Source organism: Zootoca vivipara, chromosome 2 (genome assembly GCF_963506605.1).
Source record: "Zootoca vivipara chromosome 2, rZooViv1.1, whole genome shotgun sequence".
NCBI lineage: Eukaryota > Metazoa > Chordata > Lepidosauria > Squamata > Lacertidae > Zootoca > Zootoca vivipara.
The window spans coordinates 41635070-41662948 of record NC_083277.1 but is presented as its reverse complement, the minus strand read 5'-3'; the positions used below and the strand labels follow the sequence as shown (position 1 = coordinate 41662948).

Below are 27879 nucleotides of genomic sequence, written 5' to 3'. Positions count from 1 at the left end.
GGCAGAACAAAGTTGCCAAGTTTCCATCCAGAAAATCCAGACTAGTGACAGTAAGAGAGAAAGGGGAAGGTGCTCTTAGTCACCAAGAATGACCATCACAACCCATATGGAGATTGTTCTACAAGACAGACATGTTAGATTCCTCTTTACATTTGCAGAATTAATCATGAAGGGTGGTGGTGGAGGTGGTGGTGGTGGTAAAAGGCAAACAAAGGGATCATTCTGAAAGCTGTATTTAATTTTTCTTTTTAAGTCCAATAATCCAGTGTGCAAGGTTATGCAAATCATCCTTTGTAGCTACAAAGAAGCCAGACAATATTTTTCCAGAAGATGAAGCTTTTTGGCTCTTAAAATCAATAAAAATGTTTACATAATTCTTGCTTCTACTGTACAGAATACTGCCTCTATCTGGACTTGTGTTGCTAGCACACGGCATTCCACAAGTGTCCTGTTCACTTCCTAAACAACCTGTGTTTCAGTACTTAAACATGTAATTCAAGAATTTTACACTAATTTATACATTTTAATTGGTTGCATATATTAACATGTACTATAAGATTTCTCCTAAAGAAGCCATTACATAATACGTGGATACTGTAAAAAGATCTGATTAGTTAAAAGTAACAAGCATTAACAGATACATACAAAACTCAACCTAGTTGGATTGGATGCTGAGCTTGCAATGAACTATGAGTAATCAGCCTTTCCAGTTGCAGCCTTCACAGGGGAAACACAAGACATTAAAAGGTAAATTGTTACAGATTCTGTACATAGTTTCTTTCCGCTGGGACACCTGGAAGTAGCTTAAGTTCCAAACATAGTTTCCTCTTTTTAAAACTAGGAGAAAGGTCTGCTACCATGAAATAATGAGATGGGATGTAGGGACACGGGAGGCGTGAAAAGGAATGGGCTTACAAGTTGTTCATGGTAAAATGGGTGATTTTGGCCACTGAAAATAGGATCTTGTTTCTCTTTTTACACAGAAGAGGGGCTGTGTGTGTATGTGTTTGAAGGCCTAAGTGTGATATTTGTTTGTGAAGGACTGTTCTCAACCCCTTCAGCCCCACCTCAGCAGCTGCAGCTCTCCGCAGAGGCTTTCGCCCGGTCATTCTTGTCTAGTTTGATAGGTTCAGGAAATTCGTTGTAAAGCTCCACTTCAGTTTCCTATCATGAAAGAAAGAAAAGGTCACCAACTACAATTTGGTCCTTTAATTCAACTAAATGGGTGCTAATAGCACCACTTCACCATCATGCCCAATACCTGCCTCCCCAACTCCTGTTCTCTGGAGGAAGCAAGCAAAGCAGAGTCTTCCTAACTTGGACGGAACCAAGTCAATACTACAGTTTATGACAGGAGAAGGTGCACTGTAAAAACCAGGTGCAGCACACCTGGAGGTGCCATGAACTGAAACACATAATCCCAACTGTTGATGACGTAAGAGGCATCACTACCTGTGGGGGTGTATGTTCATCCCACTTTTGCCTTTGAAAACAGGTTTTTGCAATGTTTCAGAATCCTGTTCAACTGGAAAACATATTGGACAAATGCCAGTGCCCAAAGGCACCAGTGCCTCCATCACCTATCTCCAGCCATCGCCCGGTTTGATATTTGCATATAGAGTAAGGACCGGACTGCCAGAAGAGGGCACTAGAACTCATACCTGCTTAAGTGCATTTCGTGCAATTGTTTGGAAAGCCTGTTCCACGTTAATGGCCTCCTTGGCACTGGTTTCAAAATAAGGGATATTGTTTTTGCTGTAGCACCAGGCCTGTGCTCGTTTTGTAGTAACCTGTAATAGAAGAAAACTCATTTAAGCTCTTTATATTTACAAAGTCAACCGCATTCATCTTCCATGTCCATACCAGCCATCTTTTTCCACTGCCAAAAAGGACAGCAATTTGCCATGCTAAATGTAAAACCCCATGTTTCCCAGAATCCCCAGGAAACATTGTTCACCAACTGTTCTCCCCATTTCCCCCCCCCACCCCCATTGTTTTCTCTTCACTATTTAAAAATAGCAGACTTCTGCAGACAGGATTCAGTTTAGCATCCTTAGGAGATCCTGGTTAATGTTTGCTTTGATAATTATTCTAATTAAACACCACAGTATGCATCAACTGGCTTACTTGTCTGTTTTCAAGGTCAATCTTGTTTCCCAGCACAACAAAAGGAAAGTTCTCAGGATCCCGTGGACTGGCTTGAATGAGAAACTCATCTCGCCAGCTGTCGAGAGTTTTAAATGTGTTGGGAGCCGTTACATCAAACACCAGCACGCAGCAGTCTGCTCCTCTGTAGAAGGCTACTCCCAGAGACTGAAACCGTTCCTGCCCTGCTGTATCCCATATCTGCAAGACATCGGAGAAGAACTCTTAGGGACAAGCTCAGATCAGGCCTCAGAATCATACTGACTGAGGTTTCTCAATGCCATAATGCTGCTTGTCAGAATGTCATACAAATTTGGAAGGAACACATTCATGCCTTTGGAAAAATATCAGCATGCCCCTAATGGAGAGTAGGTTCTTAAAGACCAATAGTGCCAAGAATTTGGGAAGTGAATTTGGAGCAGCCTGCCAAATGTGGGAAGGAAGTACCCTTACCACTTAAACAGGACCATCTAGAATTACAAACCATTCCCCACCCCACCCAGTTCAGAAAATTGCAGGCCATGCAGGGGAAGTTCCATGCCATGCTGAGGCTAGTCTTTAGTCTACATGACAGAAAATAAGCCTCTCCTTCTCAGCTCTCCTGCATCCTATACTTGTACCTCTGATTTTTTTCTACCTAGATGCAGGACTTCACATCTGTTAAATTTCATCTAATTGCTTTTGCTCAGGCTTCTTTTTGCTTGTGGTCTTGCTGGGAGATGCCCAGCATTAGAGCAGGTTGCCAGAGGGAAAAGTTTTGTGATGCTACTCAATTTGCCCTCTGGCACTGCAGGGTTAGGGGCAAGCCACTCTCACTTCTGTCGCTACTAACAAGACACCATAATATAATTTAAGCATTCTGTAGATATTTGACAAATGGCTAGTTTAGAATAGTTGTCCAACTATGAGATATGCCATCCCTAGTAAGATCTGGATTCTTTTCCACTCATGTCAACATTTCAAGAGTCTCTGTCTCTCACGCACACTCAGGTTTGCCACTGCCGCCTCCAGAGTCTCGAGAAGAGCAAGGCATGTTCTCAACAGTGTGCCGAGCTTTGGGACCACCAGTCAATCATCCCATTGCTTTTCAAGCATCAGTGCAGGGCCTGGTGTGACTGGCTCTTTCAAACTGGGTGTTCCTCCCTACCATGCTGTTAGCCCTATCAATGTTGTCTAGCAGAAAGGTAGATTATAAACACCTAAACACAAAATACAATTTGTAGACCTCTGCAAGTTGCAGAAATGCAACAGATACAATTCTTACCTGCATTGTGACTAGCCTGTCATCCACCATCACTTCCTTTGTGAGGAAGTCTGCTCCTATTGTAGCTTTGTACTGGTTACTGAATTTCTTGTTCACATACTGGTTCATGAGAGATGTCTTTCCCACCCTAAGGGAGGAGGAACAGAGAAAAGCCATAAGGATACAAAGAATACATGTTGTTGTGCACACACAATATACAGCCATATTCCATTTACAGAAGAATACACGTTATCCTGCATCACTTTTGGATTTATTCAGGAGTGTTTTAATCCTTAGGACTACAACTAAAACCCTGGTGCCTTGGTGGCAAACTTACGACTCTCCAAACATTGTAGGACTCCCAACTCCCATTAGCCCCAGCTGGCAATGCCAATGGTCAGGGATTATGAAAAGCTGCAGTCCAGCAACGGGGGGGGGGGGGGCACAGGATGCCCACCCCACCTTAGATCTGAAGGTATGTGAGGCCACCACTTTGTTGAAGCTAACAGGCCAGAGTCTGGTCAGGGTCTGCATGTAAGACTGTTTAGGAAGCACCTATGTTGCACTGGGTTTCATGATGGAAGAATAGCAGGATGTAAATGAAAAAGATAAAGAAATCCAAACAACTAACTCCTCTCAGGGGTCATTTCAGTGGTGGCCCTGTATTTAGGTGCCTCTGGGATCACTTCCACATAACCCATTTAACTGAGAATACATCCTAATTTGTTCACAGGGAGATTAGAAGATATTGCACCAAGCAAGTGTCACCCTCCTTTCCAGTGCATTTGCCTCTCACTTTCCTTCCGGTGAAAAGCACGATCTTTTGTTGAAACAGTTAGTTGAGCAAGACCTCAAAATCAACTTTAAATGCATAACTTGAATTTGCCACAACAGAATTTCACCTGAAAATAGCAACAGTCTGGAAGCATCCAAAGCCTGTCAATTTGCTTTTAAGTGGGCTTTGGATTTTTTTTATTGTCATCTGCTTTTTACTGAAATGAGATTGATCTGGAAATGCCACTGCTCAGTTTTCAATTGCAATATAGCTCTTTTCTGGTCTGCCTGGAAATTTTTGTATCCTGCTGTTTAACATGCATTTTAAAATACATGTTTTTAATTTAGTTGCAAGTGTTTTTGAAAGGCAACATAAAACCCTAAAAAATAAGACAATTCAGCCCTGTGATACATCCCTTTAATAATATGAGGTTGAATTAGGGTCAGGAACAAGTTATCCCACAGAGTAACTGAAACAAAAGAGGCTCAAAGACAAAGCGGTTGTATGAGCTATCTGAAGCAGCACTTTCAAATATAATGATTAGATGCACTATCAGTAAGGTGGGTGCTATATTCTGTGTCTGGAAAATAAAGGATGCATTTCAACATGCCAAGCCCGCGACCTTCACAAATGTGGAATTAAAAGAGCAAATTGTGCTGAAACCCTTGTGTCTCTACTGGACTAGGCTTTAATTCCATTACTATCTTTAGGTGCTGAAGTGAGCTCTTTCACAAGACCAGTATCGAGATGTGGCCCAAATTTATTTTCAAATGAAGCGACTCTGCCTATTAGGTGATACAGACTGTTCACAGATTTTCATACCCTGTTAACTGAGGAAAGGAAATTAGTCTGGATGGAATAGTTTTGGTCTTTCACTTACACCTTTCCTCTAGCATGATACAAGATCACATGTGTGTACAACAGATTGTTTAAGGAAGCTTCACCCTATCGACTGAGAAGCTGGTGTGGCGCATTAGCAGAATTTGCTATTTCACAACTATGACTGCAGCGGCCAATCTCTTTTGCAGAGATGTACTCAATTATGGCCACAACATCTTTCAGAAGCCTGGGCCAAGTGACATCAGATCTGTTTATTAAGAGTAGAATTTGGGTCACATTACATTCCAGGCAGAAAATATGAAACTGCTTTTCCACTGACAGTTGTGAAACAGCTTTACTCACAAAAAAACCCCATCCATTTGCATTAAGCATCTATTTGGTATTCTATGACAGCATGGTTTGTACCGTGATGCTTTAATGCCTAGAGCACTGCTCTTAAGAGAACTGGTAGAGCTTTATGATCATTGATTTTTCTGTCGCACATCTGCTCTTTCTCTTGTGGGAAGCTCCAAAAAGCCTGGCTTTCCTCAGTCATGCAATATGTAGGTGAAGCAGTTAATTGCCTAGGCAGCAACAATATAGTTTTTAAGTTTACACACCATCTGACTCTGAAGAATTACTCTACAATTAAAAATAGTCTTAATTCTACCAGGGTTGTGAGTTTTTGTAAAAAAAGAAAAAAGTATCCGTGTGATTTGAGCCTTTTAAACAAGTTTTCCCAGCAACTACAGACTGAAAGTGGTTTATTTATTTTTATTATTTTCTTCATTATTCTTGAACTTGTTTCAAAACCTAAATCCACTTCTCCCTTTTGTGGTAATTCACACAACACATGCAATGCTGCAGGCCAAATTGCTTCCTTTACTTTTGATCACAATTCCATTGCAGCAACAATTTTCCTGGATTCTGCACGGCTCACTGATGTGTGATGCTGCACAGCAATTTATACAGTGCCAGTAAAGCAAACAAAACTTAGATAGCTTCACAGGTAAGACAGATAGGTCCCCATTTGCAAAGAGCTTCCAACTACCCCCGTCATATGCATTTCAAGTGAGCGTTTTAAGATGCAGCAAACATTGTGCTACTACATCCAATAGTAACAAACACCACTTTGTTGAGGCTCCACTTACCCCGAGTCGCCAAGGATGATGACTTTGAGTAATACTTTCTTCCTAGAAGTCATTGTTCAAGAGTTCAGAAGATCAGTTCCAAGTGCACTTACTGGACCAAAAAAAAGAGACAATACTATTTTTAAAAAATTATGCAGCTCATTTGCTGCTTGCAGCACCTCAAAGTACAGGACATCCGATGAGCACGTTGTGCGGCTTCAAGCTAGGTTAACAGGTATGTACTGCCTCTTCAGATACATACTTGTTAAACTCGTAGGGTTTGGCCTACTCTTATGACTAGAAGACAAGAGGACCCACCAGGCTCTTCAAGTTCTGGGAAAGTCTGGCCATGAAACACAAGTAGTAAGGAAATAAAATGTATCCAAGCAAGAGCAGCAAAAAGTTGCTTGACGGGAAAACTAGGCCGCCACACTATCTAATAATGAAGAATCTCAATGATTAACATGCAACATACTTTTTTTAATCCAGCTGCCCGAATGCTAACAGTCTTAGTCAATGCTACTATGCACACAGCAACTTCAGTTCTCTTTAGGCTTCAGATTTCACAAGGATTATCCCTTGTGAAAGAACAAAGAGTCTCATCTTACCCCTATTCTATGCATGAATCATGCATTACTAACCAGATTAGACTCTGCAGCAAGGACTCCAGTTCAAAAGTCTTAATTTTCACCAAAGGATCTATAAGTTTAGAAAGCGGTTTGGCTATTGCATAGGGAGAAAAGAAATGCTCAACAAGACTCAGGTTTACACACACCCTTCAGGGTTAAAAGCCCCTTCGATCTACAGTGGCCCACTGGCAGTTAATTGCAATGCTTTGCAATGTTTGTATACCAAGTGCTGGAGAATGAAAACAGGCAGCAAGGAAGCTTTCACAAGCAGCCTCTTCCAAAGGAAGCAGGATGAAGGCGAGCAGGGGCTTTTAAGAAGAACTGATGAAGGCACAGGAGCAAGGAAAAGGTTTCACGGTTCTTCAAATGCTGGACAGTCACTATTGTCAAGATAGCAGAATCTGTAAGTAGTTCATAAAACAGCTATAAAGTTCAGCTGGACAGCAAATGTAGAAGAGGAAAATACAGTCATACCTCGGTTTAAGTACGCCTCGGTTTGAGTACTTTCAGTTTAAGTACTCCGCAGACTCGTCTGGAACGGATTAATCCACTTTCCATTACTTTCAATAGGAAAGTTCGCTTCAGGTTAAGTACGCTTCAGGTTAAGTACGGACTTCCAGAACCAATTACACTCATACTTTGGGTTGAGTACTCCGCGGACCTGTCTGGAACGGATTAATCCACTTTCCATTACTTTCAATGGGAAAGTTCGCTTCAGGTTAAGTACGCTTCAGGTTAAGTACAGACTTCCGGAACCAATTGTGTACTTAAACTGAGGTACCACTGTATCACAAGGGGCAAGCAGCAATTAACTACAAGTTCTATATGCAATTCATACACCAGAGATTGCTAAGCTGCACTGATAGCTTATGACAGCAGCCTTTGGTAGCTTCTTCTTCTTCTTCTTCTTCTTCTTCTTCTTCTTCTTCTTCTTCTTCTTCTTCTTCTTCTTCTTCTTCTTCTTCTTCTTCTTCAAGTATGGCAATGGTTAATCACTGGGCTTGCTCATTGAATGCACAAACTAGTATTTGTACTCAGTTCCCTAGAATTTGTTGTTTTAGCTGGCACTTAAGGGACCCAGACACTGTGCAACAGACTCATTGCTGTAAACCTCTACTGCAGGCGAGGGAAATTTCCATCCTGTGTACATATTAGGGCCCACACTATTTATTATTTTGATAAGCATGAACTAATATGCAATAGACATAAGTGACATTGTTAATATCACATTTTTAGCAGAAATGGTTAACACGTTTTATTTGGTGTTTAACTTTAAAAAAAATTGGTACTGTGCTTCAGTTTTCAAAACTCTTTATTGTTAAACTCCTTAGCATATTGTCTATCCTTAGCATATATACTTTGAGGCTTCAAAGCCTCAAAGCACATACATTTCAATAATCCTTGAGTGTCAGGCACAAAAAATGGCACCCAGACTTTTTGAAGTGCTCACAAATGGAGAATCTTTAGATGCAAAATGCACCTGGCGCCCTGCTAATTTCAAGCCCTGCATCATAGTGTCAGGAGAATGACAGGTGGGCAGTCCCACCCCCTTCAAAGTGGTCCACAATAGGTAGGTGAAGGTCAGGATCCAGCACACCAGAGATTCCCAACCTGTTCTAGAACTCTGATTTTCCACACTGACAAACCCAAGGCAACTCTTACTTCAAGATTTAAATGCACAGCCAGACTCTAAGTGAAATCATTTTTAAGAGATCACCTAAAGCAGGCACCCCCAAACTGCGGCCCTCCAGATGTTTTGGCCTACAACTCCCATGATCCCTAGCTAACAGGACCAGTGGTCAGGGATGATGGGAATTGTAGTCCAAAACATCTGGAGGGCTGAAGTATGGGGGTGCCTGACCTAAAGTATCCAGGAATTTTTACTTGCTTCATGCTTTTGAAATTATATGCATAAATGCAGCTTGAAATAGTTCTACAGAAATTCTCTTTTTAGCTGCACAAAAGCACTACCACAAATTGCTTCCCATTCCTGCAGTGTATCTGAAGAAGTGTGCATGCACACGAAAGCTCATACCAATGACAAACTTAGTTGATCTCTAAGGTGCTACTGGAAGGAATTTTTTTATTTTGTTTCGACTACGTCAGACCAACACGGCTACCTACCTGTAACCATTCCTGCAGTGTCAGAAACTCAGATACAGTGGAACCTCTACTTACGAATTTAATCCGTTCCGAATGCACATTCGTAAGTAGAAACATTCGTAAGTCAAAACGATGTTTCCCATAGGAATGCATTGGGAATGGATTAATTCGTTCCGGGGCCTTTAAAAAAAGGCACTTTAAACGCCAGCGGGAGGCAGCGATGGGCCCGATACGGCCCTATACCCGGATCCACAGGTGGGGAGGCTGGCGGGAGGCCAGTGGTTGCGGTGGCGATGGGCCCGATCCAGCTCTATGGCCAGATCGGCAGCTGGGGGGGTGGTGGGAGGCCGGTGGCGGCGGCTGCAACGGCCCGATCTGGCCCTAAGGCCGGATCGGCAGCTGGAGGGGCTGCGGGCGGTAGCGCGGGTGGCGGGAGGCCAGCGAGGTAGCGCAGGATCGGGCCCTCGCTGGCTCCGCTACCACCGCCGCTGCGAACCCTGAATTGCGGCGCGGAGGGGGCTTTTTGCCGTTTGCCTTCCCCTTGGTTCAGGGAAGGCAAACGGCGGAAAACCCCCGCCGTGCCGCATTCGGCTCCATCCCCCAGGCGCTTTGTCTCGGGGAAGCAGGCAGGGAGACGGCAAAAGCCGGAGAACCTGCGGGCTGTTGCAGTCTCCCTGCCTGCTTCCCCGAGCTGTAGCGCATCAGGGGACAGAGCCGAAGATCGGCGGGCACTGCTTGCCAGGCTTGACCCCCGCCTGTCACATGAAGATCGGTGGGCGCTCCTTGCTGGGCTTGACAAGCCCGGCAAGCAGTGCCCGCCGATCTTCGGCTCTGTGCTGTGTGACGGGCGGGGTGGGGGGAAAGCGGAGGATCATTCCTCCGCTCCCCCCCCTCCGCCTGTCACACGAAGATCGGTAGCGGAGCCGGCGAGGGCCCGATCCCGCGCGAGGCCGGCTTCGCAGCAGCGGAGCCGGCGGGGGCACGATCCCAAGCGAGGCTGGCACACATAAGTCGAATAAATTCGTAACCCCGCCCCCATTTTTCCCCTTCGTAACTCGAAAAATTTGTATGTCGAGTCATTTGTATGTCGAGGTGCCACTGTATAGTTGTACCTTGGCTCCCGAATGCCTTGGGAGTCAAACCTTCTGGCTCCCAAACGATTGGAAACTGGAAGTGAGTGTTTTTGTTTCCGAACGTTCCTTTGGAGGCTGAACGTCCAGCGCAGCTTCTGTTATTGTTTCCGGCACGCCTGCGCAATCGGAAAACAATCAGAAGCCTTGCCTTGGTTTCCAAACGTTTCGGAAGTTGAACGGACTTCTGGAACGGATTCTGTTCGACTTCTGAGGTACAACGATATACAAGTTAGGCGCCAAATGGTTCCTTAAATCAAGGCTGCAGTTGCCAAAACAGAACATCTAGTTGCCATTTTGGGTAAGACAGCTGTAAAGTCTTATTTTTCAAATGATGGACTGACTGATAATGATTCTCAGTTCAGATGGCAACTTTGAGCTGGTTTAAGAGCTTTGAGAACATAAAGTAGAAAAGTCACTTGATCCAGGGCCTATTCTGATCTCTTTTTCTTAATGGTGACTGCTCCTGCTCAGGCTGCACAGTAAAAACAATTTGGTTACAGAAATTCATTCCGATTGTGCAGATAAAATATAACTGATAAAATTCTAACGGACAGGGTATTAGCGTGTGAAAACAATCTAGATCCAATGATCCCCAGATGATGGAGACGTTAGGCACCAGCCTGGCCCCCAGGCATCCTCACTTGGTTACAAGTGGCCAAAAGCCTGGTGCCAAATGCGCCTGCCACTTGGCAAATTTCAAACACTGCATTCCTGTTTGAGGCATTCAGTCTTAAAAACCCCACACAACCAAGTAATGCTAGCAGCGCAGCAGCACAAGCAGTACTGCTTATGAGAGAGTGTTATTGCCCACAAAAAAGAAACTAGAAAAGAGTTAAAGATCATGTCAGGTGATCATGGCCACCCAACATTTTTTAAGGTGGGAGAAGTCATGCTTGGTACACACTGTTTTCCATCTAGACACATTAAAAGAGCTAATGAATTTGGTTACAAGGTCTCTCATGTCTCCTGTTCGCTATTCACAGGAACAGCATTGCATTTGAGCCAACTAGCTTAAGAGGAGCTACACAAGAACAACTGGTATATGGAAGCTTCCACGTAACTGAATTGTTGTACTAAAAATGAGTGAGTAATACAGTGGTACCTCTGGTTACGAACTTAATTCGTTCCGGAGGTCCGTTCTTATCTTGAGGCGCATTTTCGCTAATGGGGCCTCCCGCTGCGCACACGCCTCTGGTGCGTGATTTCCATTCGCATCCTAGGGCAAAGTTTGCAACTAGGAGCAGCTACATCTGGGTTAGCAGAGTTTGTAACCCCTGAAGAGTTCGTAACCCGAAGCGTTCGTAACCAGAAGCTAATTCCTCTAACTGCACAATTTCCAAGGAAACACTAGTGACTGTGGATCAGTTTGACTATTACCGCTTGTCAAAGAAGCCTTGTCCCTTCCCACTGAATGATTTTGTCAGGCACAAGGCAACTTGAGGCACTATAATTCTGTTGCAAAAGCACAAACTGTAGTGGCCTCATTTTGGTACTTAAATTGTCTACTTAAGAAATGGGCACATGATATAGGCATCTTTGATGAAGCAGCTCAAAAATATTAAGACCGATACTAAGATAATCAGAATATCCTGCCTTAAGTCAACTTGTTATTAACCTGAAAATTTGCTTAATAACTGTTCTTTTAGTCACCTCATCAGATATTGCCCCACATTCTCTCTTGCAGCAAGATAAACCCGAGACAGTTAACAGGACTTTTGCTTCTTACTGAATTCCAACAGCTAGCATTGCTCATGCATACTAAGGATGAATACTACCATTCAAAAGTAGTGGGTTTTTTTGGTCACTTGTGAGAAATACTTAAAAGGTCCATGTGACAGCCACAAGTAGGAGAGTCAATTGTTCAAGAGTGGCTGCCTCATGCTATTTGATATACAGCCTTGGCCAGTTCAAGCACTTCTACCACCAAGGCATGACTAAGGACTCCTGAAAACTCAGGAGGATCACATGCTTTGTAAACATCCACAGAGCCAGAGCTTCCTAGTGACGAGCCAACGACTCAGTTTCAGGCTTTATATAAATCCTCCGTGCCCTGCTGCAAATTCAACCTTTTGGTGATCAGCTGGACTAGCTTAAGTACATCATGAGTAAAGTCAAATTCAGCATTTAGTTTTGGGCCAATATATTCCAGTTACTCCAGAGGCCCGAACAGTTTGGAGTTAGCCACAATGAAGGCCAAGGTGGTAACTAAACCAGTGTTTCCCAACCTTTTGCCGACCATGGCCCCTTTCAGACCTTGTTTCCTTTCTGTGCCCCCACCCCCGTCCTACCGGTAGAAAGGTACCGGTAGCTATTTAAATGTTTTGTTTATAAATAGAGTATGTTTTATACCAAAGGTAATTACATTAAATGGTAGGAACACAATAAAATATTGTTAAAGCAGAAAAACAAAGAATCATAGAGTTGGAAGGGATCCAAAGTGTCATCTTTCTAGTGCAACCCTCTACAAAGTAGGAAACTCAGCTAAAGCATACATGACAGGTGGCCATCCAACCTCTGCTTAGAAACCTCCCAGGAAGGAGAGTCCAGGACCTCCCGAGGGAGATCCATCTTTCATGTATTACAAAAAGTAAACAACACTTATTTGATCCCAGTTATTAGACAATGAGGGGGGAACCTACATATTACAGTCCAAAACCATACCCTCCAACATTTCTCCAATGAAAATAGGGATGCTGTATTCCATAATAATAATTTTACTATTTATACCCCGCCTATCAGACTGGGTTGCCCCAGCCACTCTGGGCAGCTTTCAACATATATAAAAACATAATAAAACATTAAACATTAAATAAACTTCCCTACACAGGGCTGCCTTCAGATGGCTCGGAGGTCAGATACACTTCAACATTTTTCCGGTGAAAATAGGGACGTCCTAAGAAAAAACAGGGTATTCTGGAATCAAATCAGAAACTGAGACGATTTCTGTAAATCCGGGACTGTCCCAAGTGGTCCTCACTAACCTGGTGCAAAAAGATCTTGTCATCCAGAGGAGCCCTGGCTGCCTAGATAAAACACTATAGCTCCACACACCTTCACCTGGGAGTAAGACACACTGAGGTCAGTGTGGCTTTCTTCTGAGTAGACAGTAATTTACTAGATGCAAGTCAGCAGCACCAGACATTCTTGGCTAGGCTCTGGGGTGGATCCCTGATCTGCTAGGTGCTGGGGTGGATTGCACCCCAGCGACTTATAGAGTCTGGCCCAGGCTGCCACCTGGCCCGGCACTGGCAACAGCTACAAGCAGTGGTCAAAACGGGAACCTCAGCGATCACCCTCTCTGGCTGGAAACAAACCAGGACTGCTCCAAGAAAATGCATGTGGCAAAAAGAAGGGATAGCCCCCCCCCTTACCTGCTTGTTATTGGCCAAGCATATAGCCAGCCAATCAGGATTTTTTTAAAAAAAAGAAAATAGAAAAAAAATTCTTTTCTTCTCACTTCACTGTGGCCCCCCGAGCCTGCTGCTGTGCCCCCCCCATTTATGTAATTTTCACCAGGGGGCCCATTAGAATATCCTGGGGGCCCCAGCTGGGACACACTGACCTAAACCATACAGTCGGCAACTGTCATAATGGAGATTGTAAGGAAAACTAAGAGCTATGCATTTTTAGGATTTAAGATGCCGTCTGCACTAATTAGTAACTCTAGTATTCCATCAGCTCTAATTTATGAAGAAGTTGGACTTCCTTCAATTGTGGCCCAAGTCCATAATTAACTGTTTTTAAAAACTTCAGGTAGAATAATATTCTTATTAACTTAGGATACCTCAAGTTATAGAATTGGCTCTCCAGGAAACTCCTGAGATAAAAAAAGCTCTCTCAAACATCAGGGGCAGGAAACCTTTCCGGCTCAAGGGCTGGATGCAAACATACTGTTTGCATGCAACTCTTACCTTTGTACAATAAATCTATATTCCAGCTGCACAAATCCTAGAGATTTTTTACAGACAAAGCTCCCTCCCTCCAGAATGAGAGGCATTTACACTATTCAAGGAAACATTCCAGACAGGCAAAAACTGTGTAGCATGGACAGTGTCCTGAGGGACAACTAAAAAGGTCTGGAGGGCTGCATTTAGCCCCTGACCCCAAGGTTCTCTATCCCTGCTCTATACAGTCATACCTCATGTTATGTCTGCTGCGGGTTACGTATTTTAAGGTTATGGACCCACCAAACCCGGAAGGGGTTACTTCCGGGTTCGGCGCGTGCATGCACAGAAGCACTAAATCGTGCTTTGCGCATGCGCAGAAGCGCCAAATTGCATCACATGCGTGCACAGACGCAGCGCTTCAGGATGCGGCCTTTTCATGTTGCGAACGGGCCTCCAGAATGGATCCTGTTCACAACCAGAGGCACCACTGTATACTCTTTGATTACCCAAATCACAGATGCTAAAATTATTGCTCTTAAAATTGTCTTTGTTCAAAAAGACTGAGTTTTAAGTTTACTACAAGCTTCCAGCTGAACTTGACTATGTAAACAGGTAGGTAGCCATGTTGGTCTGCCAAAGTCAAAACAAAATTTAAAAATTCCTTCCAGTAGCACCTTAGAGATCCAACTAAGTTTGTCATTGGTATGAGCATTCATGTGTATGCACACTTCGAAAGCTCATACCAATGACGAACTTAGTTGGTCTCTAAGGTGCTACTGGAATTTTTTTATTTTGTTTTGACTATGTAAAGATAACCACAGTAGAGTTCCTATTTGGTTTCATCTTGCTTTTCCCAAGCTCAAGCAAGCCTTTAGGGCTATTCTCAGAGTATGTCATTGACCACGATTGATGGCTAGTACTGCTGGACTCATCTAACTCAGGATGCAATGTGGAAGATCTATTTTATGCTTCGTACTTTTATCTAGGAACTTGAATTGGGATCCTACTTTATTTGGATTACATTCAGCATCTTTTTTTCTGGGATGGTACCTTTTTGCACTGGTTGCTGCATGGATATTTATTTATTTATATTTATTTATTTAGTTAGTTATTAAGTAATTACTGAACTTATATGCTGCCCTACACCTGGAGGTCTCAGGGCGATTCACAGAATAAAATCAAAACATAAAACCACAAAATACACAATCAAAATAAAAACAACCCAATAATCCCCCCTCCAAAAGCCACATTTTAAAAGGGCGTATGATGTCAATCAGATCAACCAAAGGCCTGGTTAAAAAGGAATGTTTTTACCTGGCACCTAAAGGTGTATAATGAAGGTGCCAGGTGAACTTCCCAGGGGAGAGCATTCCACAGACGGGGAGCCACTGCAGAGAAGGCCCATTCTTGTGTTGCCACCCTCCAGACCTCTCGAGGAGGCGGCACATGAAGAACGGCCTCAGAAGATGATCTCAGTTTTGGGTAGGTTCATATGGGAAGAAGCGGTCCTTGAAGTATTGTGGTCCTGAGCCATTTAAGGCTTTATAGGTCAAAACCAGCACTTTTAATTGGGCCCGGAAACTAATTGGTAGCCAGTGCAGTCGGACTAGGATTGGTGTAATATGCTCAAATGATCTTGCTCCGGTGAGCAATCTGGCCACTGAATTCTGCACTAGCTGAAGTTTCCGAACTGTCTTCAGAGGCAGACCCATGTATAACATATTTCAGGAATCTAACCTTGAGGTTACCATAGCATAGACAACAGTAGTTAAGTTATCCCTGTCCAGATAGCGGCATAGCTGAGCCACCAGCCGAAGCTGATAGCAGGCACTCCGGGCCACTGAGGCCACCTGAGCCTCGAGCAACAGCTAAGGATCCAGCAGCACCCCCAAGCTATGAACCTGCTCCTTCAGAGGAAGTGTAACCCCATCAACAGCAGGCGATCTCCCACCCATTCAGTGTAGGATACCACCCACTAATAGTGCTCAGTCTTATGTGGATTGAGTTTCAGTTTGTTGGCTCTCATCCAGTCCCATTACTGAGGCAAGACACTGGTCCAGCACTTCCACTGCCTCACCTGCAGATGTAAAGGAGAAACAGAGCTGAGTGTCATCAGCATACTGCTGACAACGTACTCTGGAACTCTGGATATCCCCACCCAGTGGTTTCATGTAGATGTTAAACAACGTAGGGGATCAATGTCCCCTACCTTCAAATCACCCTCTTCCTGCCCAGCCAGGAAAACAAGGTCCAGAGTGTGGCCTGCCATGTGCTTTGTGCTGGGGACACATTGGGACAGCCCCTGGTTGTCATGGCAGCCATGAAGTTGTGAGCTGCCCCAGAGCCAGCTACCTTGGCATGAATGTTGAAGTCTCCCAGAACCAGCAGTCTAGGAGTCCCCAACACCACCTCTTAGACCAGTTCTGTCAGCTCAGGCAGGGAGATTGCTGGGCAGCAAGGCGGACGGTAAACCAGCAGAATCCCTAATCTGTCCCAATTGCCCAATGCCAGGAACACACACTCTAGATCCCCACCCCCCCCGACTGGACATAGAGCCTGGAGATAAAGAGAGAATCTCTATAAACCACAGCAACTCCCCCTCCCCAACCCTCGAGTCTAGCCTGATGCAGCACTGAGTGCCCAGGTGGGCACAGCTGCGTGAGACCAACTCCACCCTCTTCACCCACCCAGGTTTCAGTGATGCATGCCAGATCATCCTCCTCCTCCATAAATAGACAATGGATGAGGGAGATTTTATTCTGGACTGACCTGCATTCAACAGTAGCAGTCACAGACCCGAGGGCTGGCTGATATGACAACCACAATTCTCCAGGTTAGAGGAGGGGGCTGGCACACAGCACAGACCAGTTAAGAGGCACCTGTGCCATGTGCCTTTTAACTGGTCTGCCCCACCTCCCATGTCATACCTTCCCCTACCCAGAACCACTGTAATTGGGCCTCCCCCTGCTTTCAGAGATAGCTATAATTATCAGGGTGATACCCAATTTGATTTTATTGCTTTCTTCATCCCTTGTTTTACTGCTTTCTTATCCTCAAGTCTGGCTTTTACTGTGTTTTATACACTTTTTTTACTATTTGTATTTGCAAATATAATTTGTTGCATACCTTTCAGCCAGTTTGAATCTCAATTTTTGCAAAGGCTCTAAGCAACAGAAATTTGACCTGCTCAATGAGTACAGAATTAGCAGTTAAGTTCTGCATTACATTTTTAAAGGAATATCTGGCACCTCTAACACTCTGGTAGTTACCACTGCTTAAGGAATCCCATGAATGCACACGTTTTCCACTTCAGCAGTCAACAGCATTTAGGGGCATGGTGTGTATGACCCTCCCTAAATATTTTTCTTTTGAAATCACATTTTAAAAAACTAGAACCTGTAACCTATCTACTGTGTCTGCAACAACGGTACTTCACTGCATAGAGTATGTTTTCAGATTTATATATACTTCGCCAAGAACATTCCTGTTTCAGAGTCACACTGGAAAGAGGCTCTTGGGAGTTGGGAAAAGGTTTGCAAGCTACTTATGATATGCCAGATAGTGCCTAATTCACACCATGTTCCAAATTCTGTATGTAGTTCCAAAGCATTTTCTACTCGTTAGAATGTTGAAGTTTTTTTTTTTGCTGTTTTATATCAAAACAGCAATTTATTTATCAAACAGCTTGCATAAAACAAAAGCTGAATTAAGTCATTACAGGAGAGGTGGGGAGCCTTCAGCCCATGGGCCTAGTTAGGCCCAGCACATGCCTCAATTTGGCCTGCCGGAGTTTCCCAGAGACCACAGCCACCTGCCCCATACCTGAGGTCACAGGCAACATCAAATGTGAGGAAAGGGTGGGTCCACTTGTTCCTTTGCAAGTGTGGCTCCCTGTCAGCACTGATCAGCTGACTGATGCTGAATGGAAGCCCTGCTGGGAATTCTCTAGAGCAGCTGTGGGGCCTTTACATTCCTGACCAGTTGCTGCCTCTTTTAAAGAGGTATTTGGACACCAGACCTGTCAAGTGCCCATCTGGAGGAAAGTAAAGAGTCAGAAGCTTCTGGAAAAGCACATGTGGCATCCACACTGGTTCAGCAGCTCTACATATATTGCATCTGATGAAATTGTCAGTTCTCCCATATAAACATGGGACTACACTGTGCTACAGTTAGAACAGGCTCTTTTCGCATTACCCTTAGGAGTCAGAAGCTGTTCTACTGAATTAATATATGGTATGTCTCAAAGCCTAGCACACTGTGGTAGGTTCGTGCTTCTATATTGTACAGCATGAGGGGAGGGGCCAAAAGAGGGGATACCTTGAACATGCTATGCTATTTTGAAGGAAATAAATTCAGTTAAAACTGAACAGGATTTCAGTTTCTGCACAAATTAAGCAAGTTCCTATTGCCAACTTTCTTTCTGGTGGCATGTCTTCCCTCCTCCTGTTCACTCCCTCTGGTGTCCATAGGAACAGTACTTGGCTCAAGGCTGCACAGTCAGATTACAGCATCATGTGTGGGCTCAGGGTGCTTAATCACTCCCCCCCCCCCTCCTTGAGAAAACACTCCATGTCTGCTTCCCCACCCTGTCAGAATGAGTCTTTGACTTTCTATAATGGTTTTAGATGTATTGTGAACTCAGCACAGTTGAGTGATTCTTTTGGAAGTGAGCAGAAGTATAAGCAATCAGCATTTCTCCCCTGAATTTCTAAATGCAGCTAGGATGGAGACACACATTTGAGTGGCAAGTTGTACTTTTCCTATAAATGCCCCTCCTCAAATTGAGAAGCAGTAAAGACACTAGCAAAAGCTTCTGAACAGCTGAAAGTAGCAGTTCAGCCTCTGAGGAGGTAGGGTAGAACTAGGCTTTGCAGTCTGATCTGCTCACTTGGTTGTTGCCAGATCCTAGATATATTAAAATGGTTATTTCACATGGTTTTTCAAAGTAAGCTCAAGGGCATGCAACACAAAATCTCACTAACACATGAAGGATTCAATGGAGTCATCTGCCTTCAAATCCCTACCTCTTCACCACCTATATTGACTGTCAACTTTGGCACACTAGCCCTGCCTCCCACAGATTCTGGAACCACTACAGTTGATACCTAAACATGACTGCCAGTGCTTGCTGGTTTCTAATCCTTCCAAGCTTGAGGCACATGAAAGCAACAGAAAAAGATTCATGAAGGGCTCAAGGTAGGAGGGTCTCCATTAGCATTACAATGGTATACTTACGTTACAAGGGTTTGCACAGGCTATAAAGAATAAAAAATAAGCTAGATACAGAAAACCAGATAAATCTATTGAGTTAACAACAAGAACTAAAATGAGTAATTTGTTAAGCAGCAAGTACAGGTAAAGATTTACCCTGCCACACAACCTGTCCACAAGATACAGCAGCGTACTGGACTAGTTTTAGATCAAGTCTTATTTCATCATTATAAAATCTTCTAGCAAGGGAACAACTCACCTGGTTAATGCAACTGTTTCCTTACCTAGCCAAAAGGATTTAATATCCTCATGATAGTTTATGAAATATAAACCAGGCTTCCATCTTACCGAGTCTTCACTTTTAATGTTTACAGGAGATCTGGGCACAATGGCAGTCTCAGACTGCCAGATCACACAGGCAGATCTATTAGACGCTTAAAGACAACCTGTGTACAAGCTGAGTTAGTGAAGCACTATGATTAAGTAACAGATAAGCCCCTCCCCTCTTTGAGAAGACATCCTATGCAATTTTTCTTTTAGAAGTCAGCAATGCTAGATCTTGTATGATACAGGAATACTTTTAGTACTCAGGAGAACAATGCAAATCCTTCTATCAAGCATTTATAGTCTCAACTCTGAATTAGCCTTTATAGCAAGTCGTTCATGCAATTAAAATGCCACCTCCTTTAAATTTCACAACACTCAGTAATTTACAGGTTCCTATTTCACAACAGCATCTAAAAATTTAGTTAAGAATAACCTGCTTGCTTAAACAGGCAATACTTTTTGCCAACCCTAAGGTTTAGTGAGTACTCCATGTTCTGGACAAAGTTGTGCTCCCACTAAAAGACCAGGAGGGCAGCTTGGAGACCTCCTGGCTCTATTACCACCATTGGAGGCGCAAGTGCCTCCCCAAGTGCAGGGTGCCTTCCAGTATTATAAATTATCCAGGCACCAGCCCCATTTTGTGACTGACGTGGAGATTTCTGATGCCAGGTTGGTGACTAGGAAAAGTAAAATGTCACTTAAGAAATTGAAATATTTTCCTTGAAGCTTGAATTTGTTTTATTCTGGATTGTTTTTATGTTTTAATATGCTGCAAACCGCTTTCAGATTTGTTCTGTAAAATATGAAGCAGGATAGACATGAAATGAACAATACAGTAATAATAAATCCGGGGGGGGGGCACAGTGCCAAGACATTCCAATGTGTCGACCACATTGGGTTTAAAGTGCTATTTGGCAATTAGATTATATATCCGAGTTTCTAACACTGGTCCCTTCTGCTGCCTTTCGCATATAACCCTACAGCAATCCTATCTAGATAGGCAAGAGTTTGGCTTCAGTGGTCTAAACTACATTACTGCAATACATTACTGGTATATGTATTATTGTCTTTGAATGAACAGAGTTGAGAAAAATACCTTAATCCTATTGTTCTACAAACCTATGAATACAGAAACAACCCCTTCAGTGCTAAGCTTCAAGAAGTTCAGTGAATAGAATAGAAACAATATTTTTCTGATTGTTTGGAGTGGACAGTATTTAAGTTTTTCATGTGTAGGCTGGGTTGACAGTCTAAGTTTCTTAAAATATATATATATTGTTTTTGTTTAGCCAAATTACTTAACAAACATGGATGTTTGTTTAAGCAAATAACATATGCTGTAATGTTATTGTTTCAGTTGAATAAATCTATTTTAATTGTTATTAAGGTAATGATTATTTTTCTCCTTCCTAAGTGCAACGGTAAAGGTAAAGGGACCCCTGACCATTAGGTCCAGTCGTGACCGGCTCTGGGGTTGCGCGCTCATCTTGCATTATTGGCTGAGGGAGCCGGCGTATAGCTTCCAGGTCATGTGGCCAGCATGACAAAGCCGCTTCTGGCAAACCAGAGCAGCACATGGAAACGCCGTTTACCTTCCCGCTGTAGCGGTTCCTATTTATCTACTCACATTTTGATGTGCTTTCGAACTAGGTTGGCAGGAGCTGGGACCCAGGAACGGGAGCTCACCGTCACAGGGATTCGAACCGCCGACCTTCTGATCAGCAAGCCCTAGGCTCAGTGGTTTAACCACAGCGCCACCTGGGTCCCCAAGTACAACAGTAAAGTTGTCCAAATATGAATGATTAACCTATTAAACTGGGGATAAAAAACTAATATGAAAAGTTGTTATTCTAAAAATCTTCATCTACTTGCATATTAAAGTTATACCAGCAAGAATTAGTCTTTATATAGAAAACTATGATTTAAATCAAGCCTTACTGACTAGTGATTTAAATCAAATCCACCCTGCTTTGAAGCTGCTGTTATAGTGCAGAACTCAGCAGCCAGATTATCAATGGGAACTAGGGGGTCTGAAAATATCATACCAGTTCTGGTGAAGTTGAACTGGCTAACAATATGCCACTGAGCTCAATTCAAAGTGCTGGTTTTTACCTATAAAACCTTACACAACTTGGAACCCCAAAACCTAATGGATGGCTCTGCCATATGAATATAGCTGGAGTCCAAGATAGTCATGGACTATATGAATATAGCTGGAGTCCAAGATAGGCCCTTCTCAACATTTGCAAGTCCTCCCCAGTGAAGTCCAGAGGCTAGCTATGAGATAGCAGGCCTTTCAGCTGGCAGCCCCTGCCCACCCTCTCTGTAATGTTTTCACAGGTAAAGGCGCCTGGAACCAACACTTTCTGGCACCACGAAAGATGTGTTGGTTTTAGCACTGCTGCTGTTTTAGAGGGCATTCTGTTGGTTTTGTGACAATTGTTCTTTGGTGAATGGGAAGGATATTTCATCAAGTATTATTGTTGGATAGAAACTTCTTAATGTACTTTACGGCTTCAGGTTGTTTTTATTCATATGGATTTTTATTTAGCAAGCTGCTATGTGACTGTTTTGATGCAAAGCAACTCATCAATATAATAAATAATATTAGCTAATCAGGCTTGACCAGACTTTCTACTTTTGACAGTTTACATTAACAGCACTACTGAGAAAACCTGTCATGTAGTTAGGTTCTCATATGTAAGAAATGGCTTTACAGAACAGCAACAATGACATCACCAAGGGCAGACCAGTGCTGGGCAGAGAGCTTCAAGCACAGCTGCTGCATGTAAGCTGCAGCCTTGGTTTAAAAACAAAACAAAAAGCAAAGCTCATCAGCAGATATGCTTGTAGCAATATGTGCCAGAACGATAGCAACTGAAAACAGAATGCTCCATGAAATGCCTGCATTCTATACAGCATCTCCTATGCTACTCATTTACCTACTTATCATTCTACTGTGATACATAACTAAGCCATGTTTATACAACCTACCTCATTCTTACCAGCCTGTCCTGGCATAAGTCAGAGCAACAGTCTTTGAACCAGCCCTCTGCTGGCTGAATTCCAATTCCCTAGAGTCCATTTCTGAATGGACTGAAAAGCATTAAGGTGCAAGTGCAAATTAGTGACTATCCCACTACACACAAAATGTTGTACTCCAATACATCCAATGGTGTTAAAAGGGTGCTTCAAACTTTGCATTTGTATAGTGCAGTGTGATTTCTTGAAAACATTATTTCTCAAGCTTAACACTACATGTTTAATTCTACACTAGTTAGGGTCAACCCAGAATTGAGCTATGTTGAAGCTATGCAGGCTCTCTTTAATTGCATCACTGACCCTCATCAAATATTGTTATAGAGTGCCATGGGAATCATATTTGATGTGAAGCAGTGTTAGAAACTCAGGTTTATAAGTTAATCACCAAATGGTGCCTTAAACTTAGCTTATGGCCACTACAACGGAATGTCTAGCTGCCTTTTTTACAATGGGATTTATTATTAATTTCTTTTATATATTTCTTTATATTTTAAAGAATTTCCCCCCCAAAAGAGTTATACAACACATTAAAACAAAACAATCCAGAATAAAACAAATTCAAGCTTCAAGGAAAATATTTCAGATCTTTCTCTAAGTGACATTTTGCTCTCCCCATATTAATTTACCTACTTAATTTATATAGCTGCCCCATAGCAAAAGTACTCTAGGAAGCCTGTGTGGTGTAGTAGTTAGAATATGACCTGGAAGATCAGGGTTTAACTCCCCTCAGTCATGAAGCTCATTGGGGTGACCTTGGGCAAATCACAGCCTCTTAATCTACCCCACAGGATTGTAGGGATTAACTGAGGAGGGGGCAAACCATGTACTCCTTGGAGAAAAAGGTGAGATATAAATGCAATAAATAAGCCGGTATGCTTACCCGCTTAAGAAAGTTGGAGAGGCCAACCAGATGGAGATGTCAGTCACCAAATCAGAGATCTCCATGTGGTCACAATTGGACCTATGCCAGTAGCAAAACATACATGGCTAATTTCTAACACTGAAAGCAATGTATATGGACCAATTCACAGTGCCTCCTGCCTGCACACAGTTCTATAGTACAGTATTAGGTTGAGCTATCTGGGCAGGATTCAGCTGAGTTGTTGTATATGTGGCCTACTCATGCAACTTATCCCCCCCCAACTCCTGAATATGCTCAGGGGTGGGGGACCCCTAAAACAAGATTAGGGGGCATGCAGGGAAAGAAAGGGAAATGTTTCCTTGCACAAGCGAATCCCACTTAGCACTACATTAAATTCCAGCCTGTAGCTTAATTTTGTTATTTTTCACACCCTTGCATGAAATGGCAGATTGGAAGAAACATTTACCAGCTCTGGGGAGGAAAGAGAAAAACGTTGTTAAGGAAAGCACAGAATGAAGTTTTGGACAGCAGCTGAACAGTGGCACAGAGGATAGAGGGAGATATTATCTAATGGGGATGAATATAATTGTCAGCTAGTGTTAGGGTGAATGCTTCCAGCAGTTCACCTGAAATGCAGCTACTGTAGTGAGATCACCCATCAGACCTGGATGAGACCCCTGCAGAGTTTGAACAGCACTGTGATTGCTCATACTTTCTTCCTGCACCTTATAACTAGTCAAGGCTAAAAGTATAAGACTTGCAAGTCAGCATCAGTGAGTGAATAGATAACCCGGAGAGGTGGTGTTGCTGCAACAGAAATGATCTTGCCAATGATATCACAGAGGGTACCTCCAGCTATTTCACAGAGGACTCCAAGAAGGCTTTGTGCATTCATCTCAGCATCACAAACCAACTCTGAGTTGGCTAATTCCAAGTGGGGGTGGGGAGGGAGAAATCTACCTTAATGTTTTATCTTCTGAAGCTATCAAGAGTGTGCTACATGGCTGGGATCTGGATTTAAGAACATTACCCTCATGCATCTCACAGAAAATCAAGTATACATTTAACTTATCTGCAAAACTGGTTGAGGGTGAGCTTCCCAAAGAAGGCAGGGCAACAACTGGTGCATTATCTGCCTTCAGGCTACTGCAAGAAAACTGTCATCCAAAAATTAAGGAGACTATGGTTACTCAACGTGGTGCCCTCCTAATGCTCCTGGACTACAGTCCAACTCTAACCAATCTCACACAGTTTTCAAAATTCGACCACTTGCAACCAATTGAAGATGACTGGGTGCCAGGATGGCGCCTGACATCTCCACCATTTGGGGATCATTGGATCTGGACTGTTTTCACATGCTAATACTCCATCCTGTAGAATTCTATCAGTTATATTTTATCTGCATGATCAGAATGAATTTCTGGAACCAAATTGCTTTTTCTGTGCAGACTGAGCAAGAGCAGTCTCCATTAGGAAAAGGCCAATATATATGTGGAGTGTCCCTGAATCAAGCGACTTTGCACTTCTCAAAGCTCTTTGCACTTCTCAAAGGTAGTTATCTGAACTAGCCAGACGTTTAACTAAGAATCAATCACAGGCAGTCCATCATTTGAAAAATAAGACTTTAGAGCTGTCTTGCCTCAAAATAGCAACTAGACATTCCGTTTTGGCAACTGCAACCTTGGTTTAAGGCACTTAGCTTATTTATATCTGAGTTTTGAACACTGCCACCCAGTATGGCCAACATTCAAAGATGATGGGACTTTTAGTTCAGGAATATCTGGAGGGCACATTGGATAACACCACACTTCCAGGATATCCCTTGCCATGTATAATTTTGAATACAGGTTGAATTGAGAGCACACATATATAATTTAACTGTTGTCAGCTTTCTTTTTCCTAGGAGGCTGCCTTACACTAGGTCAGACCACTGGTGCACAGAGTTCAGTATCATTTACTCTTACTGGCAGTAGATCTCTGGTAGCTGGCATAAGTCAACACCTGCTACTCTAGAGCCGGACTGAAGCTGGAACCTTCTGCACACACAGTATATGCTCTCACACAGTATAAAATCAAATTTGTTTAACTAAAATTGGCTTTAGTCTTGCTTTAATAGCTGCCAGGTAAAGTAACAACACTTCAATACCAACTTAAAAGTAAATATGCTTTTTGAAGCTTTGTACTGCACCCCGCAGCTCTAAAGTGATCTATTTCATGTATTCTGGGTTTATCCTTTCTTGCGTCTGTTTTTAAGAACCCTTGGCTGGACGTTTTATAAGTATTGCGAGCAGGAAAATGTATTCAAGGGCATCTTTCTATTACTGAGACACTGAATGAAGCAGGCATTTATACAGAGTTTGTACTATTTTATAAGACTGAAATTTATTTTTTAAAATTCATCTAGAACATAGATGCTATGCTGATAAAGTCCAGGATGTGACCATTTCCCCCTAAAAAGTGATTCTGCATAAACATGCCAGGATTTCAAAAGACGAGAGTGACATGTTGTATTTCTTTGCTTCCATTAAAGACATGGCATTTATTTGATACGTAGACAAATCATAGTTAACTATTCATAAACTAAATCATGTGCTTAATCAGCTGCTGCTGAAGTCACAAGCAAGACAGTATGTTTGTTCTTCCCAACTAAGAGGGCATGGCTTAGAACAGGAAGAGTTTTTTGGACTTCACCTACTGAAAGTAAAGTTTCACTTTTCAGCCTCTGAACAAAGTAAATATATTCTGAAAATGTATGCTGCTTACAAGAGCTACTAGATTACATATGCTACATTTGATGAATAGTCTGCATCCAGGAGTGTTGCATTACTGTTTACCTAAATATTAAGCTGGTCCGATTTTCTTTTACTATGGTAGTTAGTATTTGGTAGTCATTAGAGTAAAATCAGTTTTAGGGCCCCAATACATTTTTGTTCTTGCCATTTGTATGATGCTTTAGAAACAACATGCTTCTATTGTGCTCATGCTTAAATATTTTTAGTTAAGCTAACTGATTTAAAAGAGTCAGCCTGACAAGATATACTACAATAGGACTAAGATAAGGTAAGATCTTTATTTAAGGACATCAGCACTTCAAACCTTGGAGATCTGAACACCTGCAGTCTTGATCTGACCAGTGACTTCTAAAGCATTACTCATGGACAACACTCCTTGACAAGATGATGACATTTTGTTTACCATCCCAACTTATCAATGACCTCATGTTTAACTAGTAAGATAACATTTATTTAACATTCAAGGTATTCAGAGCAGATTCTGTAATAGATTCTTCAAATAACTGCTCTCTTAGTTCTCCGTGTAAATATCGTCAAATCATTCCACACAGGCAATTCACCAAAACTAGTATTGTCCAGTCACAAGCATTACTAATAGCTTATATGCAGCACTCCACTCAGGATTAAGTCCAGTTGCATTCAATGGGACCGAGTGTCTGGCAGCATGCTGCCAACTAGGAAAAAGCACCGCCCTCCACCACAACCCCCCACCCCAAACTCTGCATGCACTTCGTGAGCTCCTTTTTAAGCACGGCAAAGGAACAAACCAACCTCCTCGGGTAATCACAAATATAAAGCTACACGGGAAAAGTGGAGAAGAGAGCAAAGGCTACAAAAGTTCGGCAATAACACGAACAGGGCTAACACCACCACCGGGAAGTCATCCAACATGCCTTGCTTGAGCCGGCAGCTACGGGAAGCTTTATTGTTTGGCCGGGAGGGGCGGGGAGAAGGAACTTGGGCTGGGCTTGCAAGCTGTTCCTCAGCTCTAACCTTCCAGAGCTTCCCGAGGACTCGGGAGCCGAACGGTCCCGGGCGACCCGCACCGTGACAGGACCCTGGGGGAGGGCGGCCCCTTTCCCACGTTTCTTTGTTCCGGGGAGGGCGCTGGTGGAAGGGAAGGAGGGAGCCAGACAAGGAAAGAGGAACCAACCCTCCCCCCCCCGCCCCGGGCTTCTCCTGCCGGGTCTGCCACACAGGCACTGCCGGTGTTCGTGAAGGAGACCCGCTCCTGTTACACACAGGCGGAGGATAGCGAAGCGGGTAAAATATCCCACCACCACCCCCGCGCCGCAAAAAAACCCAACCCGAATTTGCTCCCTGCCTTCCTAGACCTGGGCGGGGCCCAGTCAGCCGCTCCTCAGCCCAAAACCCTCAGCAAACGCAGAATCCAGCGAAGAGGCGAGCGGCAGGAGAAGCAGCCGCTCAGGCGCCGTTAACGGAGCCGCACCCAGCCTCCTCTCCTTCAGTCCCGGTGAGCGAGCCGAGACCGCCGCACCCGGGGCCTCGCACCCAGCACCGGGCCCAGAGGCCGTAGATCCGGAACAGCCTCCGCTCCCGCCCTCTCTGTGTCTGTCGCTCTACCACCCTCCGCCCCACAGCATCGTCCCCTCAGCCCTCACCTTATACGAAAAGCTCGGCCACCGCGCTGACTCGCCCCTCCGCTACGTTCGGCTCCCTCTATTAATGGGGCCAAACACCCTCCCCGCTTTCACTTCCGCCTCTTGCTCGCCCTCTTCCGGTCACGGGACCCGCCCGCCGTGTTGACGCTCTGACGCGAT

General features: G+C 43.5%; 1 protein-coding gene across 2 annotated transcripts; it reads right to left on the bottom strand.

Moving 5' to 3' along the window:
* Positions 1-217: 217 nt before the first annotated feature.
* RAB7A (RAB7A, member RAS oncogene family) lies at positions 218-27879 on the bottom strand. 2 transcript variants are annotated; one of them, XM_035106436.2, is made up of 6 exons: positions 27721-27879; positions 6134-6224; positions 3410-3536; positions 2128-2346; positions 1662-1790; positions 218-1164 (listed from the first exon to the last, which is right to left on the bottom strand). In XM_035106436.2, the coding sequence occupies exons 2-6, from the start codon at positions 6184-6186 to the stop codon at positions 1069-1071; spliced, it is 624 nt and encodes a 207-aa protein (XP_034962327.1). In that variant the 5' UTR covers positions 6187-6224; positions 27721-27879; the 3' UTR covers positions 218-1068. The 2 variants fall into 2 exon arrangements, with proteins under 2 accessions (XP_034962327.1, XP_034962328.1); XM_035106437.2 differs by lacking the exon at positions 27721-27879 and adding an exon at positions 19335-19356.

Excerpts from the sequence above, each read along its gene's own strand:
- RAB7A (XM_035106436.2), bottom strand. The coding sequence starts at position 6,186 with ATGACTTCTAGGAAGAAAGTATTACTCAAAGTCATCATCCTTGGCGAC. Across the intron at positions 2,347-3,409 it reads ACAGGCTAGTCACAATGCAG|ATATGGGATACAGCAGGGCA; the intron begins GTAAGAATTGTA and ends GATGTCTTGCAG. Across the intron at positions 1,791-2,127 it reads TTGACCTTGAAAACAGACAA|GTTACTACAAAACGAGCACA; the intron begins GTAAGCCAGTTG and ends CTTCTATTACAG.